This window comes from Lucilia sericata, unplaced genomic scaffold (genome assembly GCF_015586225.1).
Source record: "Lucilia sericata isolate MDLA Ls3-8-SP2 unplaced genomic scaffold, ASM1558622v1 Contig000959F_arrow, whole genome shotgun sequence".
NCBI lineage: Eukaryota > Metazoa > Arthropoda > Insecta > Diptera > Calliphoridae > Lucilia > Lucilia sericata.
In genome coordinates this window covers 14,242-41,198 of record NW_023994942.1, presented here as the reverse complement: position 1 = coordinate 41,198, position 26,957 = coordinate 14,242, and the positions used below count along the sequence as shown (strand labels likewise).

Genomic DNA, 26,957 nt, shown 5'->3' with positions numbered 1-26,957 from the left:
ATAAATTGAGCTTTTATTTATGAAGTTTCCGATAAATTCGTTTCACTTCCACAAATTCGTTTTGTCGACACTATAATTCATTAAATTTCAGAGAAATTCGTTTCAGAAACTGTTTACTTGGTAACACATAACATCGCCATATTGCTTACCATGAACGGTAGATAGTTAAAAAGCTTTTCACTTAAAGTTTTAAATATAAAATAGTTGTTTCAAAATTGGATCCAGTTTAAACACATGAATTACATTTCTGAACATGTTTCTAGGCTTTCACTATATTAGCTGTAGATTCCTAACAATAAGCTTTTTTAGATAAAGCTTTTTAATTAAATAAAAGTTTAGCTATACTTGAGCAACACTTTTTAGATAAAGATTAACCAGATAAGATTTATCATCAGTACTAGAGTCCCTAAAAGCTTTGCCCATAAAGCTTTAAGCTTAATAACGTAAATTATATACAAACAAATCAGCTCAAGATTTCCAAAAAAGGAGCTTTTCAGCTTTATGCTTTCGCATGCACGTTAGATATGACAAACTAAAAGCTTAGTTATAAAAAAAGCTTTTTAGTTGAAATTTTAAAAAGATAACTTTTATAATCAGCACTAGATTCCCTTTGCATATAAAGCTTTTAGGTTAATAACAGAAATTAAATGGATTAAGGAACATCAGTGTTTAACTTTGGACCAAACTTGGTCGCATAATAAATTTTGGTTTAAAAAAAGAGCTTTTTATATAAAGCTTTCACTTAAAAGTTATATATAATAAAATATTAGCTTTAATATAATTGGGAAAAACTTCTTAGTTAAAGATTAACCAGATATCTTTTATCATCAGCACTAGATGCCGTAAAAGCTCAGTCTCAGTTAACTGAAAGTTTACTTCAACAAAATATGGTGAAAACTAGACCTCTCTTTTACAGAGTTTATTGAGATAAAAGAGAGCGAAAACACTTCCTTAGTGAACGTTAACTTTCAACTAGATTTGTGACTTGACTAAATGATCTATTATGTCTTCGCTACTTTGGTTTAAGAGCTTTTAATACAGATTTATTCTAAACTAATGCCTTTCTACTGATCTTAACTAAACAGGAACCAACCAAAATGAGATTAATTTTAGATTGAGTGTACACTGAAAGAATTAATTTGCCTCCAAAGTTTAACAAATTTCCGTTAATTTAAATTTTCTAAAAATCAGAGAACAATTTACGATTCTAATCCATGACTATTAAGCATTAAACAATAGTTTATGTCTTTCTAAGCATTAATGTTTATTTTATAATTTAGTGATGAACATTTTGAAGGTTTTGGATTTCAGTTATTTAAACTTTTCAAGTTAAAAAAAAAGGCAGTTATGCATAAATAATTGTAGGCTGTGTTTAATTCTATGTTTAAAGACATGTTGGTATTTTAGATTTAATTTTAATAATATTTTTTTTAATGTTTTTTTTTGGGTATTTCTTATGATTTTTCTATTTGATAACGTGACTTTCGCTTTTTAATATGATTTTTAATGTTTTTATTCAGTTTAACTTAAATTAACACACATAATGCACTTAAATGTTTAAATTATTTAGACGCTTTAGTCTAAAGTTTACTTGCTATTAGTTAGTTTGTTTATTTTTTTGTTAAAGTGTGTTTTTGCTAAGGCCATAATGTGTGCGAGTACGTTGGCTCCGGCAGTGTTAAATGGCGAAATTGTTTATTATTAGTTTATTGTCTATTTTTTTTTGACAATTTGTTTTTTGTTCGATTTTTTTATAGAGGGAAATGTTTAAAATGCTTAAAGCGTGCCTTAATTTCAAATAAGCCAAATAATTTTTAACGGCAGCAGTGAAAAAAAAACCTAACAAAATTTTTAATTGTTTAAACAATTTGATCACATGTTTATGAATATAATTTTTAGGTGACATTGATAAATGTTTGAAATTTTTGTTTTGTTGAATTTTTGGGGGATTTTGGGTAAATTTTTAAGGGTTTTACAAAAAAAGTTGATATTTTAACTGAAAATGTTCTACAGATTTTTATAAAAAACAGAAATTTTGAAAAAAATAAAATGTTATATAAACATTTTTCTTATGAATGGATTATAAGACACTAAAATAACATTACAATGATCTGAGACACATTATAATACCGTAACAATAGATTATAATACATTATAATGGATAAAAGTACATTATAACACCATTATAATGGATTATAACACATTATAATGACATTATAATTGATTATAATGCATTATATTGTCATTATAATCAATTATAATACATTATAATGTCATTATAATCAATTATAACATATTATAACAAGTTATAATACCATTATAATGAATTACGACATATGATAATGGATCACTACATATTAAGATATGATTATAATGTATTATAACACATTATAATGACATTATAACTGATTATAATACTTTATATTGTCATTATAATCAATTATAATACATTATAAAGTCATTATAATTAGTTATAAAATATTATAACAAGCTATAATACCATTATAATGAATTATAACATATTGTAAGGCCATTATAACGCTATTATTATCTATTATAACGCATTATAATATATTATAACACATTATAATGCCTTATACTGAATTTATAACATGTTATAATGGATTATAACGCATAATAACATCATTATAACTGATAATAACATATTATAATATAAATATAATGAATTATAATAGCTGATAATACCATTATAATAGATCATTGCATGTGATAATGGATTATAATGCCATTATAATCGATTATAATATATTATAATCAATTGTTATATGTTATAATGTCATTATAATCGATTATAATTCTTTGTAATTCCATTATAATGTATTATAATGTCATTATAACGAATTATAATACTATTTTAATGAATTATTATACATTATAATGCCCTTATATCTTATTATAATGAATTTTAATAAGTTATAAAATAACTTTATTTATGAAGTAATACCGGTACCTATTTTGTAAATTAAGTAGGATTATTGACCTTTTGAATCCCTAAACATTTGGTAAATTTGCTGCAATTTACCATTTATAGATCAAATGCTCTAATTTCAAAAAGAAAATGTGTTAATATTTGTTAAACAAATTTAAAAATTAATTATTAATTTGCTACTGTAGAGATCTTTTAATCCAAAAAGGTAATTTCTTGCAAAATTTGTAAATTTTTAATTAATAATTAAAAACTATTTGTTTAATAAGTGGGAGTAATGAACTTTTGGAAGCATAAAACAGACGAAAAATTTTTTATATTTTCTATTAAATAATTAAAAATTTTATGTTTGTTAATGCAAAGTCTTTTAAGCTCCTAAAAATGTAACCTAAAAGAGCATTGAACTATTTTTTTACTTCGATTTGGTTTAATTCCCTATATGGTTAATGTTATTTTTTAAATATAATAAAATATGTAGTTTTTCTAGTTTTTTTTTTTTTTCAATTCTCTAGTGTTTACATTTCATTCATGATTATAAGTAATTTATGGTATGTAAACAAAAACGCAGTTTGGTATTTATAAGTATTTTATAAAAAAATATGTATATTGCTAATAATTCTAGAAAAAAACTGAAATATATTTATTAGATCAGAGATTTTTATGATAATAGTATTAACAGGCGGAATAAAAAATATAAAATAATAATGGTATTCGTGATAACTGGTAATTAAACAAAATAATAATTAAATAATTTGTTTTTAAACAAAGATTTGGTCTTAAAAAATTGTTATAAAATTAATAACAAACACTCAAATATCTTCCAATTACAATATTTTTTTTCTTAAACAGTTGACATCTTTGAAATGTCTGTTAGTTTTTTTTTATTCCTTTTCCCATTCTGTCGTAATACTCACTTTACGACTAATACCGTTATTTACTCAAGTGTTGATGACAACCATTATTATTAAGCACTAAAACTAACACACACTCAGAACATAATGTCGTTTATTTATTATTCTATTTTCTAAATATAATTTATAATATTATAACAATTGTCATTTGATTTTGTTGTTCTTTTTTTAATTCTAACTTTATAAAACATTAACTCTCACTTTGTTTAAGTACACACTCTCTCTCTCAGACACATTCTGGCTGTTTTTGGTTACATTTGCAGCAGTGATGGAAAGATTTATAGGAAAGAATTTTATTTTGATTATAATGGATTAAAACATATTATAATGTCATTATTACAGAGTATAATACATTATAATGCTTTTATAATGGTAACTATCAATATAATCCATTATAACACGCATTATAATACATTATAATGTCATTATAATAAATATAATTAAATCATAATGGATTTCAATACATTATAATATGTTATAATGGATTATAACGTATTTTTATGACAGTATAATATGTTATAATGGATTATAACGCATTATAATGTGATTATAATAAATTATAATGCATTATAGTTCAATTATAATGGATTTCAACGCATTATAATATCATTATAATGGATTATATGGCATTATAATGACATTATTATATATTATAATGCCATTATAATGAATCATTACACATTGTAATAGATTATAATACCTTAATAAAGAATAATAACACATTATAATACATTATTATATAGTTTAATGCCATTATAATGGATTATAACACATACAAATTCTATTATAATACACCATTAAACTTTATAATATCTTTATAATGGATTATAAAAACATTATAATACCCTTATAATAGATTAAAACACATTATAATAGAATCTAATACATTATAATATATTGTAATACATTTGTAACGATTTGTAACATATTATTATAAAATTATAAGAGATTATAATATGTTATAATACCATTATAATGTATTTTAACACATTATAATGGATTATAACATATTATAATAAGTTATAATACAATTATAATATATTATAATACGTTATAATATCATTATAAGGATTTTTAATACGTTATAATAGTTTTTAATGCACTATAATAAGATTATAATTTGTATTTTATGGAAAATTTTCTCTTTAAAGAAGTTTTTCTACATAAAATATTCTGTTTAATAAATTATTTATGAAAATTTTTCATTTTAACAAAAATTCTATAGAAAATGTATACATCTCTGCTTCAAATTTAATCTAGAATTTGTCAGTTGTCATTTGTAGTAGTTATTTGCTTTTGTTTACAAAATTAATTCATGCTATTTTCTATGTTTTTTTCCGCCTTTAAAGCCGCAAAACATGTTTGCTACTATAGCCCAAAATCTAATTGAAATATTTGTTTTTTTCAAAGCTTAAAATCTATTTATACAAAATTCAATTATACTTTGTTGTATGTACTTAAACATTTTGTAATGCAACAGTCGTAATTGTGTTTATCTATAATAAATTACTTCTGCCAATCAATCAATTGCTATTTTGAAATTCAACAAAAAATACTACAGAAACATTTTTGTTGAATTTTTTTTTTGTTGTAATTATTGATTTTTTTAAGAGCCTAAGCAAATAGCAGAAAAAACATAAATTTATAGTAAATTTGCCAGTTTTTTGTTTTGAAAAAAGGCCGTTATGCTAATTTTTATGCATAATTTGTTAGCAAGTTGTTGGTTTATTTGTAGGAGGAATTAAAATTTGTGTAACCGTTTTAATTATCGTAAAAAACAAATGAAATTTGCTATAAAGAAATACTACAGTAGAGGGCATAAAAAAGGTGTACCTAATCTTAAGTAGATTCAGTATCAGCCTTTAACGTTTTATTTCTGGAATTATTAATATATATTTTCTAATTTGGACGCCCTTTTTTGGAATTCCCTATTGAGTCTGTAAAACAAAAATTAAATTAAATATTATTTTATAATATTTTATCATTAAGTGCAATTGACGGGAAATATATTTATTATAAGTAGTAGAAAAACTTAAATAAAAACCACTTAAAATTAAACATTTTAATTTAATAAAATTTGTTTAAAAACATTTCTTTAATTTTTGTTATTTCTTTTGTTCTCTCTTTCCAGGAAGGCAATTGTGAATCGTTACCCCATTATATTGGTCGCACCAATGCCGCCGGTGTTGATTTAAATCGTGATTTTCCCGATCGTTTGGAGACCCAACAGCAAATTCAATTACGCGCTCAAACTAGACAACCTGAAACAGCCGCCCTTATCGAATGGATTTTAAATAAACCATTTGTTTTGTCCGCCAATTTCCATGGTGGTGCCATTGTGGCCAGCTATCCTTATGATAATTCCATGTAAGTTTTTAGAGAACTTTTATTATTAATTGTTTAATTAGAGAATGAGGAAAAAAACTAAACAAAAACTTGTGGGAATAGAGCATAAATCCAAAAAAAATTTACATTCATTGCAATTATGGAAATTTTTTATAGTTCCAATTTAATTTTGATTTATAACTTTGTAGAGTTTTTGGCATTATAATGGATTATAAAACGTTTTAATGTTATAGTGGATTATAGCAGATTATAATGTCATTATAATGGATTTTAATATATTATAATGTTATTATAATTGATAATGACTCATTATAATGGAGTTTAATGCATTATAATGCCATTATAATAAAGTTTATTAAATTATAATGTTATTATAATGGATTATTACACTTTATAATGGACCGTTAGACATTATAAAGTTATTATAATGAAAATATAATAGGCTGTAATACATTATAATAAATTATACAATAATATAACTGATTATGGGTTGTAACACAACCATTAATATAACTCATTATGGATTATAATACCTAATTGTGGCATTATAATGGATTATAAATAGTTATGAATTATAACACATTATAATGGATTACAATTCATTATAATACTATTACAATGGATCGTTACACATTATAATTGTATTATAATGAATTTTAATATATTATAACCCATTACAGTGCATAATACGGTCATTATAATGAACTGTGATACTTTATAACGCCATTATAATGGATTTTAACACAGTATAGCAACAATATAATAGAATTTAGTACATTATAATATATAGTATTATAATGGATTATAACACAGTCTAATGACAATATAATTCCATTTAGTACATTATATTGTTATTATAATGGAATTTAATACATTATAACGCGATTATAATAGATTATTTCATAATATAATGTATTATAATGGATCATAACACTTTATAATGTAATTATAATGCATTTAAAAATGTTATAATGTTATTATAATGGAATACAATGCATTATAATACTATTAAATGGATCGTTATAAATTATAATGCCATTATAATGGGTTTTATTACGTTATAAAGTTATTATAATTTCTTATTATACATTCTAATGCTATTATAATGGGTTTCAATACATTAAAATGGTATTATAATTGATTATAACACATTTTGACGAATTATAATGGATTATAACACATTATAATACCATTATAATAGATTATAACTCTTGATAATTTGATAATTCCATTATAATGGTTTTTAATATATTATAACGCAATTATAATTCATTATAATTTAGTTTGTTTAAACTTAAACTTTCTATAGAAAATATGGTATTCAGATTTGGATATTTATATAATTTCTGCAATTGTATATCATTTTATCACCCACAAGTTTTTCGATTAGTAAAAAAAATTTTAAAATCTGCAAAAAAAACCCTTCAACCAATACCAAAAACAAAAATACCTCACTTATATTTACCATTAGTGCCCATCACGAATGCTGTGAGGAAAGTTTGACACCCGACGATCGCGTCTTCAAACTTATGGCTCACACGTACGCCGACAACAATCCCATTATGCGCAAGGGCAACAATTGCAATGACACATTTTCGAATGGCATAACAAATGGTGCTCATTGGTATGAGCTAAACGGTGGCATGCAAGATTTCAATTACGCCTTTAGTAATTGTTTTGAATTAACCATTGAGCTGTCATGTTGTAAATATCCATCGGCCAATACATTGCCAGCCGAATGGCAACGTAATAAACGCAGTCTTTTGAAACTTTTAAAATTGGCTCATATCGGTGTTAAAGGTGTTGTTAAAGATGTCAACGGTTATCCGATAAATGATGCAACCATTGTGGTATCCGGTTTGGAAGATAAACCCATACGTACAACACGTAGAGGAGAATATTGGCGTTTACTTACTCCCGGCATCTATAATATACAAGCATTGGCATTCGGGTAGGATTTCCATATTTGTTTTTTTTTATTTATTTATTTTATTTGTTATTTATATAAATATTTAGTGTAAAATTGCATAATTTATTTAAAACTTGTTTTACATTTACTATATATTTGTTTTGTTTTTATATCTTGTCTTTTTCTCTTTTCCAAAACAACAAAACAAACGAAAATATTTATATTACAGTTACCAGGCCAGTGTACCACAACAAATCCATATTAAAAATGACAACAATGTGGCTCAGCGTTTGGACTTTACCTTGTCACCCATTGAGACCAACTATGATGGTATAAGCAGTTTTTATAGTCCATACTTTTTTAGACATTAAATTATCCAAAGTGGTTTTAGTCTATTTATATTTTATAAATTTTCTTTTAATTGTTGTTGATAGATTTTAAACGAAACCAAAAAAACACACACACATCAATGTTGCGAAAACACTTATGAACCGAAAAAAAGAAACGCTACCAAAACAACATTGATGTTTTTTTAAAGATATTTTCCTTTTTAAGGAAAATATTTTTTTTCACACACAAACATACATTCGATTTCATTTTACAGCTACATTTTCATACACATTTACTTGTATAACTTTTTTGGATTTTTCTTATTTTTTTTTTTTCTTAAGAGAATAACAAAAATTTTATATTGATTTTTTTCACTCGTTTTAAGAGAGAATTTGAATAAAAGAAATCTCGTTTTTATTTTTTAATTTTAAATATTTTTTTTGTTTAGATTTTAGTTTCATTTTGTAAATTTAAAACAAGTTTGTAGAACCAGTTTCTTGACTCTCTTTTGCTTTAGTGTACAGCAAAATACACTGAAGCATGAAGAGAGTTTATGAATTATATTAAACTCTGAACTGTTAATGAACAGGATTTAAAAATTAAAATTAATAAGCAGAACGTTTTCTATACAAAAATAAAATGTTATACAGAAAAAAATGTTAAACAGAATATTTTCTTTAGAAAAGCCGTTATACAGAAATTGTTCAGCATCAAAAGCAGTTATACAAAATATAACACCATTATAATGGATTGTCTTAAGATATAATACAATTATAATGGATTGTAATTTCATTGTAATGGATTATAACACATTATAAGGCCATTATAATGGGTTTTTATACATTATATTACCATTATAATAGGTTATAATACATTATTATGTCATTATAATGGGGTTTAATACATTATAATGTCATTATAGTAAGTTTTAATACATTATTATGCCATTATAAGGGGGTTTAATACATTATAATGCCATTATAAAAGAATATAATATATTATAATTCCATTATAATGACTTATAATACATTATAATGGCATTTTAATGGACTATAATGCACTTAATATTATTATAATGAGTTTTAATACATAATTATACCATTATGACGGGGTTTAATACATTATAATATATTATAATGTCATTATAATACTACTATAATAGATTATAATATATTATAACAGGTTTTAAAACATTATATTGCCATTATAATGGCTTATAATACACTATAATGGCATTTTAATGGACTATAATGCATTATAATATCATTATAATGAGTTTTAATACATAATAATGCCATTATAATGGCTTTAAATACGTTATAATGTCATTATAATATATTATAATACATTATAATGCCATTATAATACTATTATAATGAATTATAATATATTATAATAGGTTGAAATGCGTTATAATTAAAACATAACGGGCTTTAATACATTATATTGCCATTATAATAGGCTTGTATTATATGGCAATATAATGTATTATAATAGAATATAATATATTATAATGACATTATAATGGGTTAAAATACATTCTAATGTCATTTTAATGAGTTTTAATGCACAATACTGTCATTATAATGAGTTTTAATACATAGTAATACCATTATAATACGTTATAATGTCATTATAATACATTATGTTCAGTTTTAATACATTATTACACCATTATAATGGATTATAATACTTTATAATGGATTATAATACTTTATAATCTATTATAATGGAGTAAAATAAATTATAATTACATTATAATGGATTATAATATGTTATAATACCATTATAATGGAGTGTAATACCATTATAATAGATTATAATGCCATTATAACACATTTTAAGACATTATAATACCAAAAAACAGTTGTATTGAAATTGTTTTAGCGGAAATTTAAAATTTTCTGTTATAAAGTTTTTTAATCTTATACGTATTATTAAGCTTTAAGCTTTTTAACATAATTTCTCAGTTTCTTGTTTTGAATATAATAAATGGCAGCACTTTTTGAAAAGACATACAAAATCTCAATTGCTTTTTAATTAAATCACTAGATTTAGAAACATTTTATGAATAATAATAAAATAATATAAATTTTATTAAAAAATATAAATTTAATAAAACTTTTTAAATTTATTAAAAATTTAAGCCAAGTTTAATAAATTTTATTAAATAATATAAATTTTATAGAATTTAGCTTAAAATTTATATAAATTTAGCTAGAAATGAACAAATTTTAGGAAAATTTGTTAAAAATTTTAACATTTGTTAATAAAAATTCAGCATATATTTAGAGCAAATTAATAAATTTTTGTTATTCTCTTAAAATAAACTACTTTAAACCTCTAAAAACAACAACAATTTATTTATCACTAATTATAAATTGGCAGCACTTAACATTTGAATATCACACTCTCCTGTTACACTAAGCTTGCTCTAATAATTTTTTTATTTTAATTTTCTGTATTTGTAACACTCTTTCACTTTCTCTTTAAACCACACTCTCACTTATGCTTGTTATTTTATACCTGTAATTGATACTCTCTCACTTGTTATGTTTATGATCACTTCACCTGTTTTTCTTATGTTTTTTATTTTTATATTATTAATTAGATCACATTTGGCTTTTATTTTCTTACCACAAACACTTTGCATTTTTTTTTGTATAATTTTTTTCTTTTCAAAAAATCACTTACATTTCCTTAAACTAGTTATTTTAGCAAAATTATTTCCTATAAACAAAATTCATATTTAAATTAATAAATATTGGCTTATTTTATTTAAAAATGAAATTTTTATAATGTCTTTGTAAAATATTGTATATTTTTTATGTTTTTTTTTATAAATATATTATAAAATATAAATTATAAAATTTTATGCATTATGTATAGCGTTGATTATAAAGAGTAAAATGCAAAAGAAAATCTACTATTATTATTAATAATTAAAACAAATAATAAAACGCACATATTATAATTGAAAATATTTACTACAACATAAACTATCACATATTCATTTTAATATTTAAAATAATTTGAATATAAGGAACAAAACAAAAAAAAACGTTTATTTTTTTTTTTTAATTTCCAAAATATTTGTTACTTTTTTAAAATCTTTGTTTTGAATTTAATGTGTTTTTGTCTTTATATATTTGTTTGGTTTTATATTTTCTAATGTGTTTTGTCTTTTATTTGAAATTATTTTAATTAATTGTGTTTTTATTTTTGGTTGTTTGTTTTGAATACTTAATACATTTTATGTTATTTGTTTCAAAATTCTACTCACCATTTTGTTTAAACAAAATCACTTTTTTTTTTGAATTGTATTAAAAAAAACTGCAATTCTAGTTATTTGTTTATAAATTTTATACTGATCTATGCATACTTAACAAGGAAGTTGAAAAAAGATACAATTTTAAACAATTCTTTTAAATTTATTCTTTAAATCTCTTTATTTTTCAATTCTCGATCTTTAAAATGTCCAAATTCAGTCAGAATGATCACTATGATTACTTTAATCCTTAAACGTTCATAAATCTTTAATTAAAATCTAGAAAAAGTTTTCTATTGATCGTTAAAAAAAAAACAAATGATCTTACAATATCCTCCTTTTTGCTTTTTCGATCAAGTTTAAAGTTTAAACTTGATCGTTCTTTTAAGAGATCACCGTTCTTTGAAACTTAATCGATCACCAAGCCTGCTTTCTAAAAGTGATCGTTATAAGGGAAACAAACGATCTATAATTTTTCAATTAATTATTAAAAGAGAAACAAATGATCTTGAATATCCAGCTTTTTGCCTTTTCGATCTTTAAACTATCTAATCTGAACTAGATCGTTTTTTAAATCTAGAAAGTTTAGCGGAGATCGTTAAAAGGACAACAAACGATCTTAAACGTTTCAATTTATTCATAAAAGAGAAACAAACGATCTTGAAACCTCCCTCCTAAACTGTCTAAGTGGAGCTAGATCGTTTTTTAAATCACGAAAGTTCAGCAGTGATCGTTAAAAGGATCTTAAACGTTTCAATTTATATATAAAAGAGAAACAAACGAATCTCCACCTTTTTGACTTTTCGATCTTTAAATAGTCTAAGTTGAGCTAGATCGTTTTTTAAATTTAGAAATTTCAGCAGTGATCGTTAAAAGGACAACAAACGATCTTAAACGTTTCAATTTATTCATAAAAGAGAAACAAACGATCTTATAGTATCCACCTTTTTGCCTTTTCGATATTTAAACTGTCTAAGTTGAGCTAGATCAATCAATCAATGAAATCAATATTGTTCAGCAGTGATCGTTAAAAGAGAAACAAACGATCTTAAAATATCCATCTATTTGCCTTTTCGATCTTTAAACTGTCCATGTTAAGCTTGATCGTTTTTTAAGTGACCATCGTATTTCGTTGCACCATAAACAATCGCCAAGTCTATCAATCTGTCGTGATCGTTAAGAAGGAAACTAATGATCTAGAACTTTTCAATTTGTTCATAAAATTTTCCTTTAACCGGCTCTATTAGAGCTAGCATGATCACTTAGTGATCTCTCTGACTTATTTTCTAATTCAGTGAAGTAAATTCTATAATGATCGTTAAATGAGATACACACCACTACTCTAGTGGAGTATTACAGACTCCCATTCAATGATATTTTCCATTTATGTTTGAAAAAGAGACCGGTCTCTATGACTTATTTTCTCTATAGTGATCGTAAAAAAGGATACAATTGTACAACGGGATTATTCAAGACTTATTATGATCGTAAAAAAGGATACAATTGTATAACGGGATTATTCCAGACTCCCGCAAAATGATATTTCCTATTGATGTTTGGAAATGAGATCGGCAATTTCTTGTTTTGATTATAGACTAAAGATTGACTAGGAAGATGTTGTCTATTAGCTTTATTCTAAGACTATATGATCTTCTGTCGATCTCTTTGTGCCCATAAATTATTTGTTTTAGAGTTCGCTCTTTATTTTCGAAACACATTTGCAGTGCAATTGAGAACTTTATGTTTCATGCAAGATCAGAAGAGAGGTTTAAGAATTCGCTATTTAATTTTACTTTCCTATTCAAGTTGAGTTTTTATAACGAGATTAAAGATCGACTAGATAGAACTTTCTGTTTCATGTAAGATCGGAAGAGTTCAGCTGAAAGTTTTTACCCCTGACAAGATTTAGAAAAACTATGTTCCCTGAGTTTGATTTCATTTCATCAATGATGTTCGAAGGTTACTTGCATGCGATCCAGTATTTCCTCTTCTCTCAATTTTAACAGCTGCACAGAAAATTATATCAGTGATCGACACAAAGAGAATATTTTATACTTCAAAAATAAGGAAGAATGCTTAAAAAGTAAAGTTTTTTAAAAACTTTCTCGAGGCACAAACATTTGTCGAGTTTTTTTTCTGTTTATTCTGGGCACCTGGTGTCTTTAGATGCTGACCTCGGATCTCCTTAACTCTCTGAATCACATTTTTTTACCATTATCATTAAAAATTTAAACATTACTCATCAGCAGTAAAATATTTTGTTTAATATTTTTTACTGTTTGCGAATGTCTTTTTAAAATGTCAGTCAATATTTATTCCTTTTGATTGCATTTACATGCATTGGTCATTTTGTGTACAATCACTTTTGGGAACTGAAAAGCATACATACAACAATTGCAACATGTTCGACTACATGATGGCATGTTAGCAAAATATAGTCATTCTTTGACAACATACTGGGGGCAGTTGCTAAGTGTTTAAAAATTTATAAAAAAAATGTTTTTTCTTAACACATTTTGTAATAATTACAAAAAATATTAACTGGTACATATTTTACAAAAAGTTTTAAAAAGAGAATGGACGGATCAATTTTATATGGAGTTTTTTTAATGTTGTCGTTTCGAAGTCAATTCGAAATCTTTTTCAGTTACATTCTAAAGGAATCAGAGGGATTACTTTGTTCTATTCCAGAGAAAGAGATCAATCATTTCCGTTTTCTCATAAAGTTACAGAGTAACTAATCCCTCAAGGACTTATGGTAATCGTTAAGGTCTTAAGAGGTCTCTAAAGAAGATTAATAACAAGTTGTAAAGTTAACAATATTGATCAGTCCCAGATTTCAATTTGTATTCGGTCCCAGTTTCAATTTGTATCAAATCGGAGCTCACGACATTCATGATTAAATGACCTTTGTTATCGTAAACAACTTTCAAGATCGATATAAAGTTCGACTTCATGATCGATATTAGATTCAAAATGGAAAGTTTATGGGATCAAGTAGGCTACAAATCGGTCCTAGAACAACTCAACCTAAATCCTAGGAAATCCAAGATTTATCAGTATAAAGTCATAAGATGCTTAATGAAAAAGTTCGCTATAAACTCGCGACAATGGGGTGTAATATGTTCTAGACTTGCCTACGAATTAGGATCGCTTAGCTTATATAACGATCTGAAATTTGAACCGAAATCCAAAAAAACTGCTCACATTAAAAACATAGTTCTCATCTAGATGGAGAGATACGATTGCTAATGAAATACTTCTCAATGAGCGCAACAAAATGAGGAGAAACTTATTTTAAAAGTGTTCAAAGTTTGAGATCAGTTAGCTAGCATTTTGATGGAATTTAAGATCAGACCTTAACGATTATAAATCAAATTCATTCGAAGTCTCTTTACTCACACACACGAATGGCTTGGAAAAGAAACTGTGACTGATAAAGATTGAGATGAACTTTGGGATATAAGGGATGTGACTGAGTCCTATCAGACTCGGGGATTTGACTTCGATTTTGATAAATTATCTAAAAGTACTCTCTTGGTTCGAATTGGAAAAGTTTCGTTATGAAATTATGTCAATTGTTTCATTGTTTTGACGATCGTTGTATAGCTAGACTTCCAGTATGGATTAAGATCGATAAGCTAACATTCAAGCTGAAAACTGAACCGAAACATTGAAAAGAGAGTGAGATAGTTCTAAATGAGCGCAACAGACTGAAGAGAAACTTGCTCTAAATTTGTTCAAAGATTAAGATCAGTTAGCCGTCATTTTGATCTGTTAAAAACTGAACCGAAATCCAAGAAAACTAAGTATTCACATTAAAAACTCAATTCTGATCAAGATCGAGAAACATGAAAAGAGAGTGTGATAGTTCTAAAGGAGCGCAACAGAGTGAAGAGAAACTTGCTCTAAATTTGTTCAAGGATTAAGATCAGTTAGCCGGCATTTTGATCTGTTAAAAATCGGTCTTAGTATAGACTTTAACGAAAATAAATTTAATTCTTTCAGTGTCTTTACTCACACAGACGAACTGGCTAAAAAATTAATTATGAAAGATCGAAATTGAGATCAACTTGGTGATATCAGTGATGGGATTAAGACCTGTCAGATTTTGTTTCGAATTAAGACACATAGATCAGTATATTTTCACTTATAAATAAGAAAATTTTGTAAATTGACAGCACTACACGCTTATAGTATAGACAACACTGTTAAATGACTAACGATCTTAAAAGCAAATATTAAACAGTGATGCCAACTCTGAGCTTTACAATAAGCATCAATAATTTTTCGATTTGCATTAAATTTTTAACTTATTTTCAATTAGTTTTTAATTTAATTTATATTTCTTTCCCACATTTTGTTTTCTTTTTAAAATTTTACACAATTTTTTGTTTTTTTATTAAATGTCGTTTTCTTTTAAAACATTTTTCTTTAAACATCTTACATCTTCTCCATATTTACAAACAAACTCTCAAAAAAAAAAATTAACATTTTATTGACACAAAAACTTGTTTAAAAAATGCGTCTCAAATTTAATAAAAACTTTACAAAATCCCAACAAATTTAAAAAAAACTCAAATCTAAAACTTATCAAACATTTTTTTTTACAAAAATTGTTATTTAAAAACAAAAACAATACGACTTTTTAACTAAAACTCCTCTCTCTCTCTCTTAGTAATTCCTAAAAACAATGTAACCTTAACAATTAATAATAAAAAAAATAATAAAAATAAAAACAAACAAATATCAAAAAATTTAATTATATATATAAATGTAATATTGCAATTATTATTGTTTATAATTAAAAACAACTAATCTCTGTGTATGTAACGTGTAACGATTAATTGCTAAATAAATAAAATTTATTAAGCAAAAACCTAAAAACAAAACAACAAAGAATATTATTTTATAAAATTTTTAAAATTTTCATTTCATTTGTACTTTAATTTTCTCTCATTTAATTAACATTTTATTATTATTATAAGCACCATTTTGTAGTTGAAATAAAAGGGGGAGTGGCTAAATTATTATTTATAAATCATTTTTTAAGTTTGCATCCATTTTTATCACAAAAATTTTACTTATTTTCTTGTCATTTTGATCACTTCTTTTCACTATATATCATTTTAGGTGATTTCCGTAAGTTAAAAGTTGAACGTGCCGATACTGCTGAGAATATTGAGAAAAATGGCGGCTTTTTAACGCCTACCAAATTTGAACATCATAATTTTACGTCCATGGAAAAGTTTGTATATCTTTCTTTATAATTATTATAAAATATTTGTTGTAAACTAAATGGGAATTATAAGAAAATACTCTATAGAAAACAGTTCTCTTATCGCTAGATTGTTTTCTTAAAGAATAGTGTCCTTGGTAGACAGCATTATTACAGTCTTTATTAGATATTTTATTTATAGAATAGTGTCTTTAGAAGAGAATTTTCTTATGGAAAAGTGTCTCCGCTAGACAGTTCTGTTATATAATAGTCTCTTGGAAGACAGTTTTCTTACATAATAGTATCTTTGCTAGACAGTTTTCTTACAGAATAGCCACTTTGGTAGGCAGTATTATTATGGTCTTTGTCAGATGGTTTTTTTATAGAATAGTGTCTCTAGAACAGTGTTTTCTTATGAAAAAGTGTCTCCGCCAGACAGTTCTATTATAGAATAATCTCTTGGAAGACAGTTTCCTTACAGAATAGAGTCTTTGCTAGACAGTTTTCTTACAGACTAGTGTCTTTTGTAGACAGTATTATTACAGTCTTAGTCAGATAGTTTTCTTATAGAATAGTGACTCTAGAACAATGTTTTCTTATGAAAAAGTGTCTCAGCTAGACAGTTCCATTATAGAATAGTCTCTTGGAAGACAATTTCCTTACAGAATAGAGTCTTTGCTAGACACTTTTCTTACATAATAGTTTCTTTTGTAAACAGTATTATTACAGTCTTTGTCAGATAGTTTTCTTATAGAATATTGTCTTTAGAACAGTGTTTTCTTATGGAAAAGTGTCACCGCTAGATAGTTCTATTTAGAATATTCTCTTGGAACACAGTTTCCTTACAGAATAGTGTCTTTGCTAGACAGTTTTCTTACATAATAGTTTTTTTTTGTAAACAGTATTATTACAGTCTTTGTCAGATAGTTTTCTTATAGAATAGTATCTCTAGAACAGTGTTTTCTTATGGAAAAGTGTCTCCGCTAGACAGTTTTATTATAGAGTAGTCTCTTAGGAGACAGTTTCCTTACAGAATAGTGTCTTTGCTAGACAGTTTTCTTACATAATAGTTTCTTTAGTAAACAGTACTATTACAGTCTTTGTCAGATAGTTTTCTTATAGAATATTGTCTCTAGAACAGTGCTTTCTAGAATATTCTCTTGGAACACAGATTCCTTACATAATAGTGTCATTGCTAGTCAGTTTTTTTTAAAGAATAGTGTCTTTTTGTAGACAGTATTATTACGGACAAAGACCGTAATATTACACACGACAGTATAGTCTTTGTCAGAAAGTTTTCTTATAGAATAGTGTCTCTAGAACAGCGTTTCCTTATGGAAAAGTATCTCCGCTAGACAGTTTTATTATAGAATAGTCTCTTAAGAGACAGTTTCCTTACAGAATAGTGCCTTTGCTAGACAGTTTTCTTACAGAATAGTGTCTTTGTAGACAGTATTATTACCATCTATGTCAGATAGTTTTCTTATAGAATAGCGTCTCTAAAGTAGTGTTTTCTTATGGAAAAGTGTCTCCGCTAGACAGTTTTATTATAGAATAGTCTCTTGGAAGACAGTTTCCTTACAGAATAGTGTCTTTGCTAAACAGTTTTTTTATAGAATAGTGTCTCTAGAAGAGAGTTTTCTTATGGAAAAGTGTCTTCCCTAAACAGTTTTGTTATGGAATAGTCTCTTTGCTAGACAATTTCCTTACAGAACTATGTCTTCGGTTGATAGTTTTCTTATAGATCAGTGTCTCCGCTAGACAGTTTTCTTAAATACTAGTGTCTACGCTGAACAGTTTTCTTATAAAATAAGCTTTTGAAATTGACCTTTGACCTTAAAGTTATAAACGTATATCCTGCTCTGTTCTTAACCCATTTGTTGCAAAAAACTTTAAAAATCAAATGTTAAAAATTTAATCTTTCTAATTACAAACTTTCCTAACCTCCCTTTAAATCAGATTCCTACGCGATATAGCCGATACTTATCCGTCCATAACAAGACTGTATTCCATAGGAAAATCTGTACAAAATCGTGATTTATGGGTAATGGAAATATTCGTTACACCCGGTCAACATGTTCCTAGTGTGCCGGAATTTAAATATGTTGCCAATATGCATGGCAATGAGGTAGTGGGTAAAGAAATGCTGCTTCTTCTAACGAAATATATCTGTGAACGTTATATGTTTGATGATCGTATTACGAAAATGGTGAATAATACAAGAATGCATTTTTTGTATTCAATGAATCCCGATGGTTATGAAATATCTAAGGAAGGTGATAAGACTAGTGGTTTGGGTCGGGCCAATGCTAATAATGTGGATTTAAATCGTAATTTCCCCGATCAATATGGTACGGATAAATTTAATAAGGTAACCGAGCCGGAAGTTTTGGCCTTAATGAATTGGACTTTATCGTTGCCGTTTGTTTTATCGGCTAATTTGCATGGTGGTTCTTTGGTGGCCAATTATCCTTATGATGATAATGAAAATGATTTTAATGATCCCATGACACGTTTAAGAATGGCCAATGTGGGTAGAAAGTTAAATCCCACCGAAGATAATGAACTCTTTCAACATTTAGCTAAAGTATATGCCAATGCTCATCCTACCATGCATTTGGGTGATCCTTGTCCCTTATTTAAAAATGAAATATTCCCCAATGGCATTACTAATGGTGCGCAATGGTATAGTGTTACGGGTGGCATGCAAGATTGGAATTATGTAAAGGCAGGGGTAATGGAATTAACTTTAGAACTGGGTTGTGATAAATTCCCAATGGCTCATGAATTACCCAAATATTGGCAGGATAATCGAGAACCTTTACTGCTATTTATAGAGCAGGTACACAATGCTATTCATGGTTTTGTGCGCAGTTCTATAGGTACCCCTGTAACAGGGGCTGCCATAACTTTAGATGGTGCCAAACATCCCACCTATTCGGCTACTTATGGTGATTATTGGAAATTAGCTTTACCCGGCAGACATAATGTTACTATTTTAGCGGATGGGTAAGTAAAAGAGCTTTTGTTTTATATTTTTTCCTTTTAACAATTCTAAATTTTCGATTTCAGTTATACCCCCCAACGTGAAGAGGTAGAGGTAGATGCGGTCAAACGTTCTATGCGTTTGGATATTACTTTAATGCGTGATGATCCTCAACATTGGGCCTCGGCTAATGATTATCGTATTATAGAGAATGTGGTTCATACACGCTATCATACCAACTCGGAATTAAGATCTACTTTAGCGGAATTTGAGGCTCGTAATGGCCAGATAGCCACCTTTGGTTATGCTGAATCGGAATTTGGTTTTTATTATAATTCCATCAAATTGACATCAGATGTAAGTGAAACTTTTAAAATTTTTTAAAAATAATAGTTTTCTTAGAAAGATGTCTCCGTTTAAGAGTTTTTTTAAAGAAAATTTTAGTTTTCTTAGAGAATAGTGTCTTCCCTAGACAGTTTCCTTAGAAAAGTATGTCTTTGCTATACAATTTTCTTATTGAAAAAAGTGTTTTCCAAACACTTTATTTTTTAGGAATTTTAGTTTATAATAGAAAAGTGTCTTTGATAAACTGATTTATACTTGATTTTCTTATATAATAATGTCTTCGGAAGACAGTTTTCATATTGTAAAATGTCTTTACCAGACTATTTTCTTATAAAACAACGTCTTCGTTAGATATTTCTATTATGGAAAAGCATTTTTGATAAACAGATTTTTATGAAGTTTTCTTAAAGAAAAGTGTCTTCGGAGAACAGTTTCCTTATAGTAATGTGTCTTTGCTAGACAGTTTTCTTAGAGAATAGTGTCTTGGCTAGGCAGTTTTCTTATTGTGAAGTGTCTTTGCTAGACAGTTTTTATACAGAAAAGTGCCTTTGGAGTAAAATTTGCTTTTAGAAAAGTAACATTGTTAGTTTGTGAAAAGTGTCTTGGCTATACAGTTTTCTTATAGGAAAGTGTCTTTGCTAAACAGCTTTCATACAGAAAAATGTCTTCGTTAGACAGTTTTCTTATAGAAAAACGTCTTTGCTAGACAGTTCTCATACAAATAGTGTCTTTGTTATACAGTTTTCTTATAGAAAAGTGTCTTTGCTAAACAGTTTTATTATAGAAAAGTGATTTTGTTAGGTTGTAAAAAGTGTCTTGGCTAGACAGTTTTCTTATAGAAAAAGGTCTTCATTAGACAGTTTTCTTATAGAAAACTATTTTCATTAACTGTTTACTTTTCTTTCTTACAGATTGGTGCTCCCGAAGAGAGTAAATATAAGATCTTAATTTTAAGCTCTTTCTTCGATTCAGCTTCACCTTTAGGAAGAGAAATCTCGCTTAATTTAGCGCGCCACATTATAGAAGGCTACAAATTGAGAGAACCTTTAGTATTAAAATTATTGCAAAGTAGCATCTTATACTTCTTACCGGTAACCGAAAATTTCGACACAGTATTCAAAATGTACAATAATAAGTAAGTTCAATAACAAAACAATAACAAAACTACTTGATTTAATAACAAAAACTTTACAGCAATTCCATTTGCGATCCCGTCATAGGCAATGAATTGGGTGAACGTATTTTAAGTCCAGAAGCAGAAAAAAGAAGAGATTTATTAATACAATTTTTGGATAATCAAAGATTTGATTTAATGTTAACTTTTACAGCGGGATCATCGGAATTAAGGTGAGTTTTTGGGAAGAAAACTGTTTTTAATTAGAAATAATATTTGATTTACAATTACAGCTACCCCAAGGGAGAACAAATCTTTGAGAAATTTGCTCATAATATCGAAAGAACAGAATTTAACTTTTCTCCCTTGCAGTGCAGCTCTACTTCCACACGCACCTTACGACATGATATAACAGAACGTTTAACTAATCTTTTTTATAAAATGTACAATATACCCATGTTTACATTGGGTCTATCCTGCTGCAGTATGCCCACCCAAAATGATATTGCCTCCATATGGCGTAAAAATATAGAGAAATTGAAAAATTTTCTACATTTAGTGGATACAGGAGCTAAAGGTTTTGTACATAATCAACAAAAGCAACCCATAAGAGAAGCTTTTATACGTATTATAGACCACAATCCGGTATATAATGTAACACGTAATGAGGCTCGTTTCCAATTGATTTTACCCGAAGGTTTATATGCTTTGGAAGTTAGTGCTCCTAACTATGAGTCTCATGTTGTTAAGCTACAAGTTAAAGAGGGTAAAATTTCCGATTTGGGTATTATTAAATTGGCTCCTTTTACTTTGGTTACCGGACGCAGTGAGGTTAAGGCTTTGGGTCATATAGGCAGTTTATTACCTGAAAATACCGCCACTATTACCGGCTTTGTTCTGGATTGGTCTAATCATCCCATACAACATGCCAAAGTTTCCATAGTTAAACCCATAATAAAACAATACATACGCAATTTCACCGATAGCATGGGTTTTTATGTTTTGAAAAATGCTCCCACCGGTGAAATAACCTTAAAAGTAGAAGCTCCCCGCTTTTTGGAAACTACACGTTTGGTTAATGTTGGTGTGCAGTCGCGTGAAGTTAAAAATGTTGTCTTCCGTTTAAATCGCAATGAGCATGTTATGGGCATGCCTCGTTTTGTTTTTATAGTTTTGGCCAGTTTAGCCATTATTACCGGAGTAGTAATGTGTATTTTATGTGCTCAATTTATTATGGCCAGACGTCATCGTGCTGATAAACCTTATTATAATTTCTCTTTGCTACCTCAGAAAGGTAAAGAGCTGTTTGAGGATGATGGTGATGATGGTGAAACGGAATTGTTTAGATCTCCTATTAAAAGTAAGTTTGAACACTTTTGCTTTTTTATTTTTTAAAGAATTTTAAGTTTATTCTTAAGTTTTATCTTTAAAACTTTTATTTAATATAGTTTTCTTAGAGAAAACTGTTTTTGAGGGACAGTTTTCATATGGTAAAGTTTCGTCATTAGACAAAAAGTGTCTTTGCTAGATAATTTTCTTAGAAAAGTGGTTTGCTTATAAAATAGTGTCTTTACTACAAAAAGTGGCTTTACTATAGAGTTTTCTTATAGGAAAGTGTCTTTACTAGTCAATTATCTTACAAAAAGTGGCTTTACTATAGAGTTTTCTTATAGGAAAGTGTCTTTACTAGTCAATTATCTTGCAAAAAGTGGCTTTACTAGAGAGTTTTCTTATAAAAAAGTGTCTTCGCTAGACCATTATCTTACAAAAAGTGTCTTTGCTAGACAGTTTTCTTATAAGTAGGGGCCTTTAGTAGACAGTTTTCTTACAAAATGTCTCTTCGTTATTCAAATTTCTTATAGAAAAGTATTTTCCTTAGACAGTTTGTTAAACAGCTTTCTTATAGAAAAGTTTTTCCCTTACAGTTTTGTCATAGTAAAGTGTATTCGTTAGACACTTTTCTTATAGAAAAACTTATAGAAAAGATTCTTCGTTAGTCAGTTTTTTATAGAAAAGTTTCTTCGTTAGACAAGTTATAGAAAAGTGTCTTCTTTTCTTTTAGGAAAGTGCCTTCGTTAGAAAGTTTTCTTATAAGAAAATGCTTTCTTTAGACAGTTTTCTTATAGAAAAGTATCTTCGTTAGACAGTTTTCTTATAGAAAACTGTCTTCGTTAGACAGTTTTCTTATAGAAAAGTGTCTTCGTTAGACAGTCTTCTTATAGAAAAGTGTCTTCGTTAGACAGTTTTCTTATTGAAAAGTGTCTTCGTTAGACAGTTTTCTTATAGAAAAGTGTCTTCGTTAGAGAGTTTTCGTATAGAAAAGTATCTTCGTTAGACAGTTTTCTTATAGAAAAATGTCTTCGTTAGACAATTTTGTTATAGAAAACTGTCTTTGTTAGACAGTTTCCTCATAGAAAAGTTTCTTCATTAGTAAGTTTCCTTATAGAAAAGTATCTTCGTTAGACAGGTTTCTTATAGAAAAGTGTCTTTGTCAGACAGTTTCCTTATAGAAAAGGGTATTCGCTAAACAGTTTCCTTATAGAATAGTGCCTTTATTAGACTTTTTGTATAGAAGAAAATTTTCATGATTGAAACTGCATTTGATAGACTTTTTTATTACAGAAAAACTTATAGAAAAATGTCTTCCTTAGAGAGTTTTTCTTTCTAGAATAGAGACTTCATTAGAAAGTTTTGATATAGAATAAGGTCTTCCTTAGTCAGTTTTCTTATAGAAAAACTTTTTCTTTCGACAGTTTTATTACCTTTTTACTGACCCTACGTTGTTTTCCTTTCGATGTATTTATTTTTTTATGCAAACAGAGGGCATGACCATTAAACCCTATTTCGATGAAGATGATGAAGATGATCTCAAACATATAATAAATTCAGACGATGAAGACGGTGAAGATGGCATACAAAGACACGATATGGATGATGATGAAGAAGAAAATGAATACAATGACGATAGCGGTGAAGAAATCATAATGTTAGATAAAAGACATTAATAACATTAAACACAACAAAAAACTGTGATCTGCTCAAATTATAAATAACTCAATACTATTAAAAAAAAAAAACGATATATTTTTTAAATTTTAAAGAATAGCTAACATAAACCCTAAATTTTCCTGAAATTATAAAGAAATAGTATTGAGTTTTATGCAAAATTCGGCCAAGACGAATAAATTTCTTTAACTGTATATCACTTATAGAGAAAAAAAAAACATTTGAACATTTTTACATTTTCTTTTCATTATTCCTTTTTAAAAGAAATTTATTTTTAACATAAACTATTTATATTGCAATATTAGTATGATATTTATAAACCTAAGTTAAGCCAAACGTAAAAAGAGTGTAATAATTAAAAGTTTTTGCAAACATATTATTTTTTTTTTATTTTTATAGTTATTTAAGCTATATACTTAATTTATAATGAAAAACAACACCAATAAGACCTTAAACCTTTAAAATCTAAAGAATCTCATTGATAAACCCTCTAAATGCTTAAAAGCCCAAAAAAAAAAACAAAAAAAAAAAAACAAGTTAACATTTAAACCTTAAATATTATAAAAAATACAGTTTGGCAAATATTCCTTAACATTAAAATCTATAAATTAAATAAATCACGAAACTTTTTCATATAAAATTTTCTAACCTTAAAAAAAACCTTAAAATTTTGTAAGAAACTTTCTTAATTACACCGTTTTCTTAAAGAATATTGTGTTCTTAAATATGTTTTCTTATAGAATACAGTTTTATATAGACAGTTTTCTTATGGAATGCTGTCTTCTGAAGATAATACAAATTCCGCTTTTTTAGACAGTTTTTTTATCGAAAAATATCGTGAAAAGATACTTTTCTTATAGAAAAATGTCCTCGGAATCATGTTTTCTTATAGAAAAAAGTCTTTAGATAGTTTCCTTATAGAAATCAGTCTTCTTTAGACAGTTTCCTTATAGAAATCAGTCTTCTTTAGACAGTTTTCTTATAGAAAACAGTCTTCTTTAAAAAGTGTCTTTAATAGACAGTTTTCTTAGAGAAAAGTGATTCCGTTAGACAGTTTTCTTATAGAAGAACTTACAAAAAAGTATTCTTTAGACAGTTTTCTTATAGAAAATAGTCTTCTTTATACAGTTTTCTTATATAAAACAGTCTTCTTTAGATAGTTTTCTTGTAGAAAACAGTCTTTTTTATACAGTTTTCTTGCAGAAAACAGTATTCGTTAGACAGTTTCTTATAGAAAACAGTCTTCTTTAGACACTTTTTTAATAGAACACAGTCTTCTTTATACAGTTTTCTTATAAAAAAACAGTCTTCTTTAGACAGTTTTCTTGTAGAAAAGTGTATTTTTAGACAATTTTCTTATAGAAAACAGTCTTCTTTAGATAGTTTTCTTGTAGAAAACAGTCTTTTTTTGACAATTTTCTTGTAGAAAACAGTCTTCTTTAGACAGTTTTTTAATAGAACACAATCTTCTTTATACAGTTTTCTTATACAAAACAGTCTTCTTTAGACAGTTTTCTTGTAGAATACTGTATTTTTAGACAGTTTTCTTACAAAAAACAATCTTCTTTAGACAGTTTTCTATAGAATAGTGTCTTCTTTAGACAGTTTTATTATAGAAAATAGTTTTCATTATTATAGAAAATAGTTGTCGTATAAAATCATGTCTTCAGTAGACAATTTTCTTATAGAGAAACTTAAGAAAACAGCATTCTTTTCACTAGAAAGTTTTTTATAGAATAGTGTCTTCTTTAGACCGTTTTCGTATAAAAAAATGTCTTGATTGGACAATTTTCTTATAGAAAAGTGTCTTCGTTAGACAATCTTTTCGAAAAATATCTCCGTGGACAGTTTTCTTATAGAAATTTGTCTTCTTTAGACAGTTTCCTTATAAAAAAATTGTTTTCTATTAAAGTAGCTTCTTCACTAGACAGTTTTCTTATAGAATACTATCTGCGTTAGACAATTCTAAATCGATTTAATTAAAGAGTTTTCTTATAGAAAAGTGTCTTCAGGAAATAGGTTTCTTATAAAAATAGTCTTTGTTAGATAGTTTTCTTAATGAAAAATATCTCCCTAATCTCAGTTTTATTATAGAAAAGTGTTTACTTAAACAGTTTTATTGTCAAAAGTTCTCTTGGGTATAGTTTCTTTATAGAAAATTGTCTTCGTTTCGACTGTTTTCTTATAGAAAATTCTCTTTTGAAGATTGTTTTTATTTAGAAAAGTGTCTTTAAAACTTAATTTTCGTTCCAACATTCCAAATTATTTACACTTTAAAAGAAAATCTAAGTTTTTAACAAATTTTACTTTTCTAACCTTAAAAACAATTGAAAATTTTTTAACCTATAAACTTCTTTAAGCTAAAAATCTTAATTTTTTTAATTTTTCAAACAAACAAACTGTATGTTGTAGTAAATTCTTATAAAAATTAAAAAAAAAAACACCAAATTTTTATTAATTTCAATACTTAACCTCAAAAAATCGATTTGCTAACCTAAAAATTTTGTAACTTTTTATTAGAGGGTTATAAAATTAATATTATTTTTGAAAAATTTTAATATAAATAACAGAAAACAA

At 26.6% G+C, this 26,957-nt stretch overlaps 1 protein-coding gene across 2 annotated transcripts in view; it reads left to right on the top strand.

Moving 5' to 3' along the window:
- The window catches only part of LOC119609294 (carboxypeptidase D), a 40,700-nt gene extending 15,784 nt beyond the window's left edge, over positions 1-24,916 (top strand). For both annotated transcript variants that reach the window (XM_037964020.1, XM_037964019.1), the window contains exons 2-11: positions 5,990-6,225; positions 7,676-8,155; positions 8,343-8,443; positions 16,845-16,959; positions 18,889-19,938; positions 20,002-20,272; positions 21,172-21,395; positions 21,455-21,607; positions 21,668-22,734; positions 24,195-24,916. In XM_037964020.1, coding sequence (XP_037819948.1) covers positions 5,990-6,225; positions 7,676-8,155; positions 8,343-8,443; positions 16,845-16,959; positions 18,889-19,938; positions 20,002-20,272; positions 21,172-21,395; positions 21,455-21,607; positions 21,668-22,734; positions 24,195-24,379 — 3,882 coding nt within the window. In that variant the 3' untranslated portion in view covers positions 24,380-24,916. The remainder of the gene's footprint in view (positions 1-5,989; positions 6,226-7,675; positions 8,156-8,342; positions 8,444-16,844; positions 16,960-18,888; positions 19,939-20,001; positions 20,273-21,171; positions 21,396-21,454; positions 21,608-21,667; positions 22,735-24,194) is intronic.
- Positions 24,917-26,957: the final 2,041 nt, after the last annotated feature.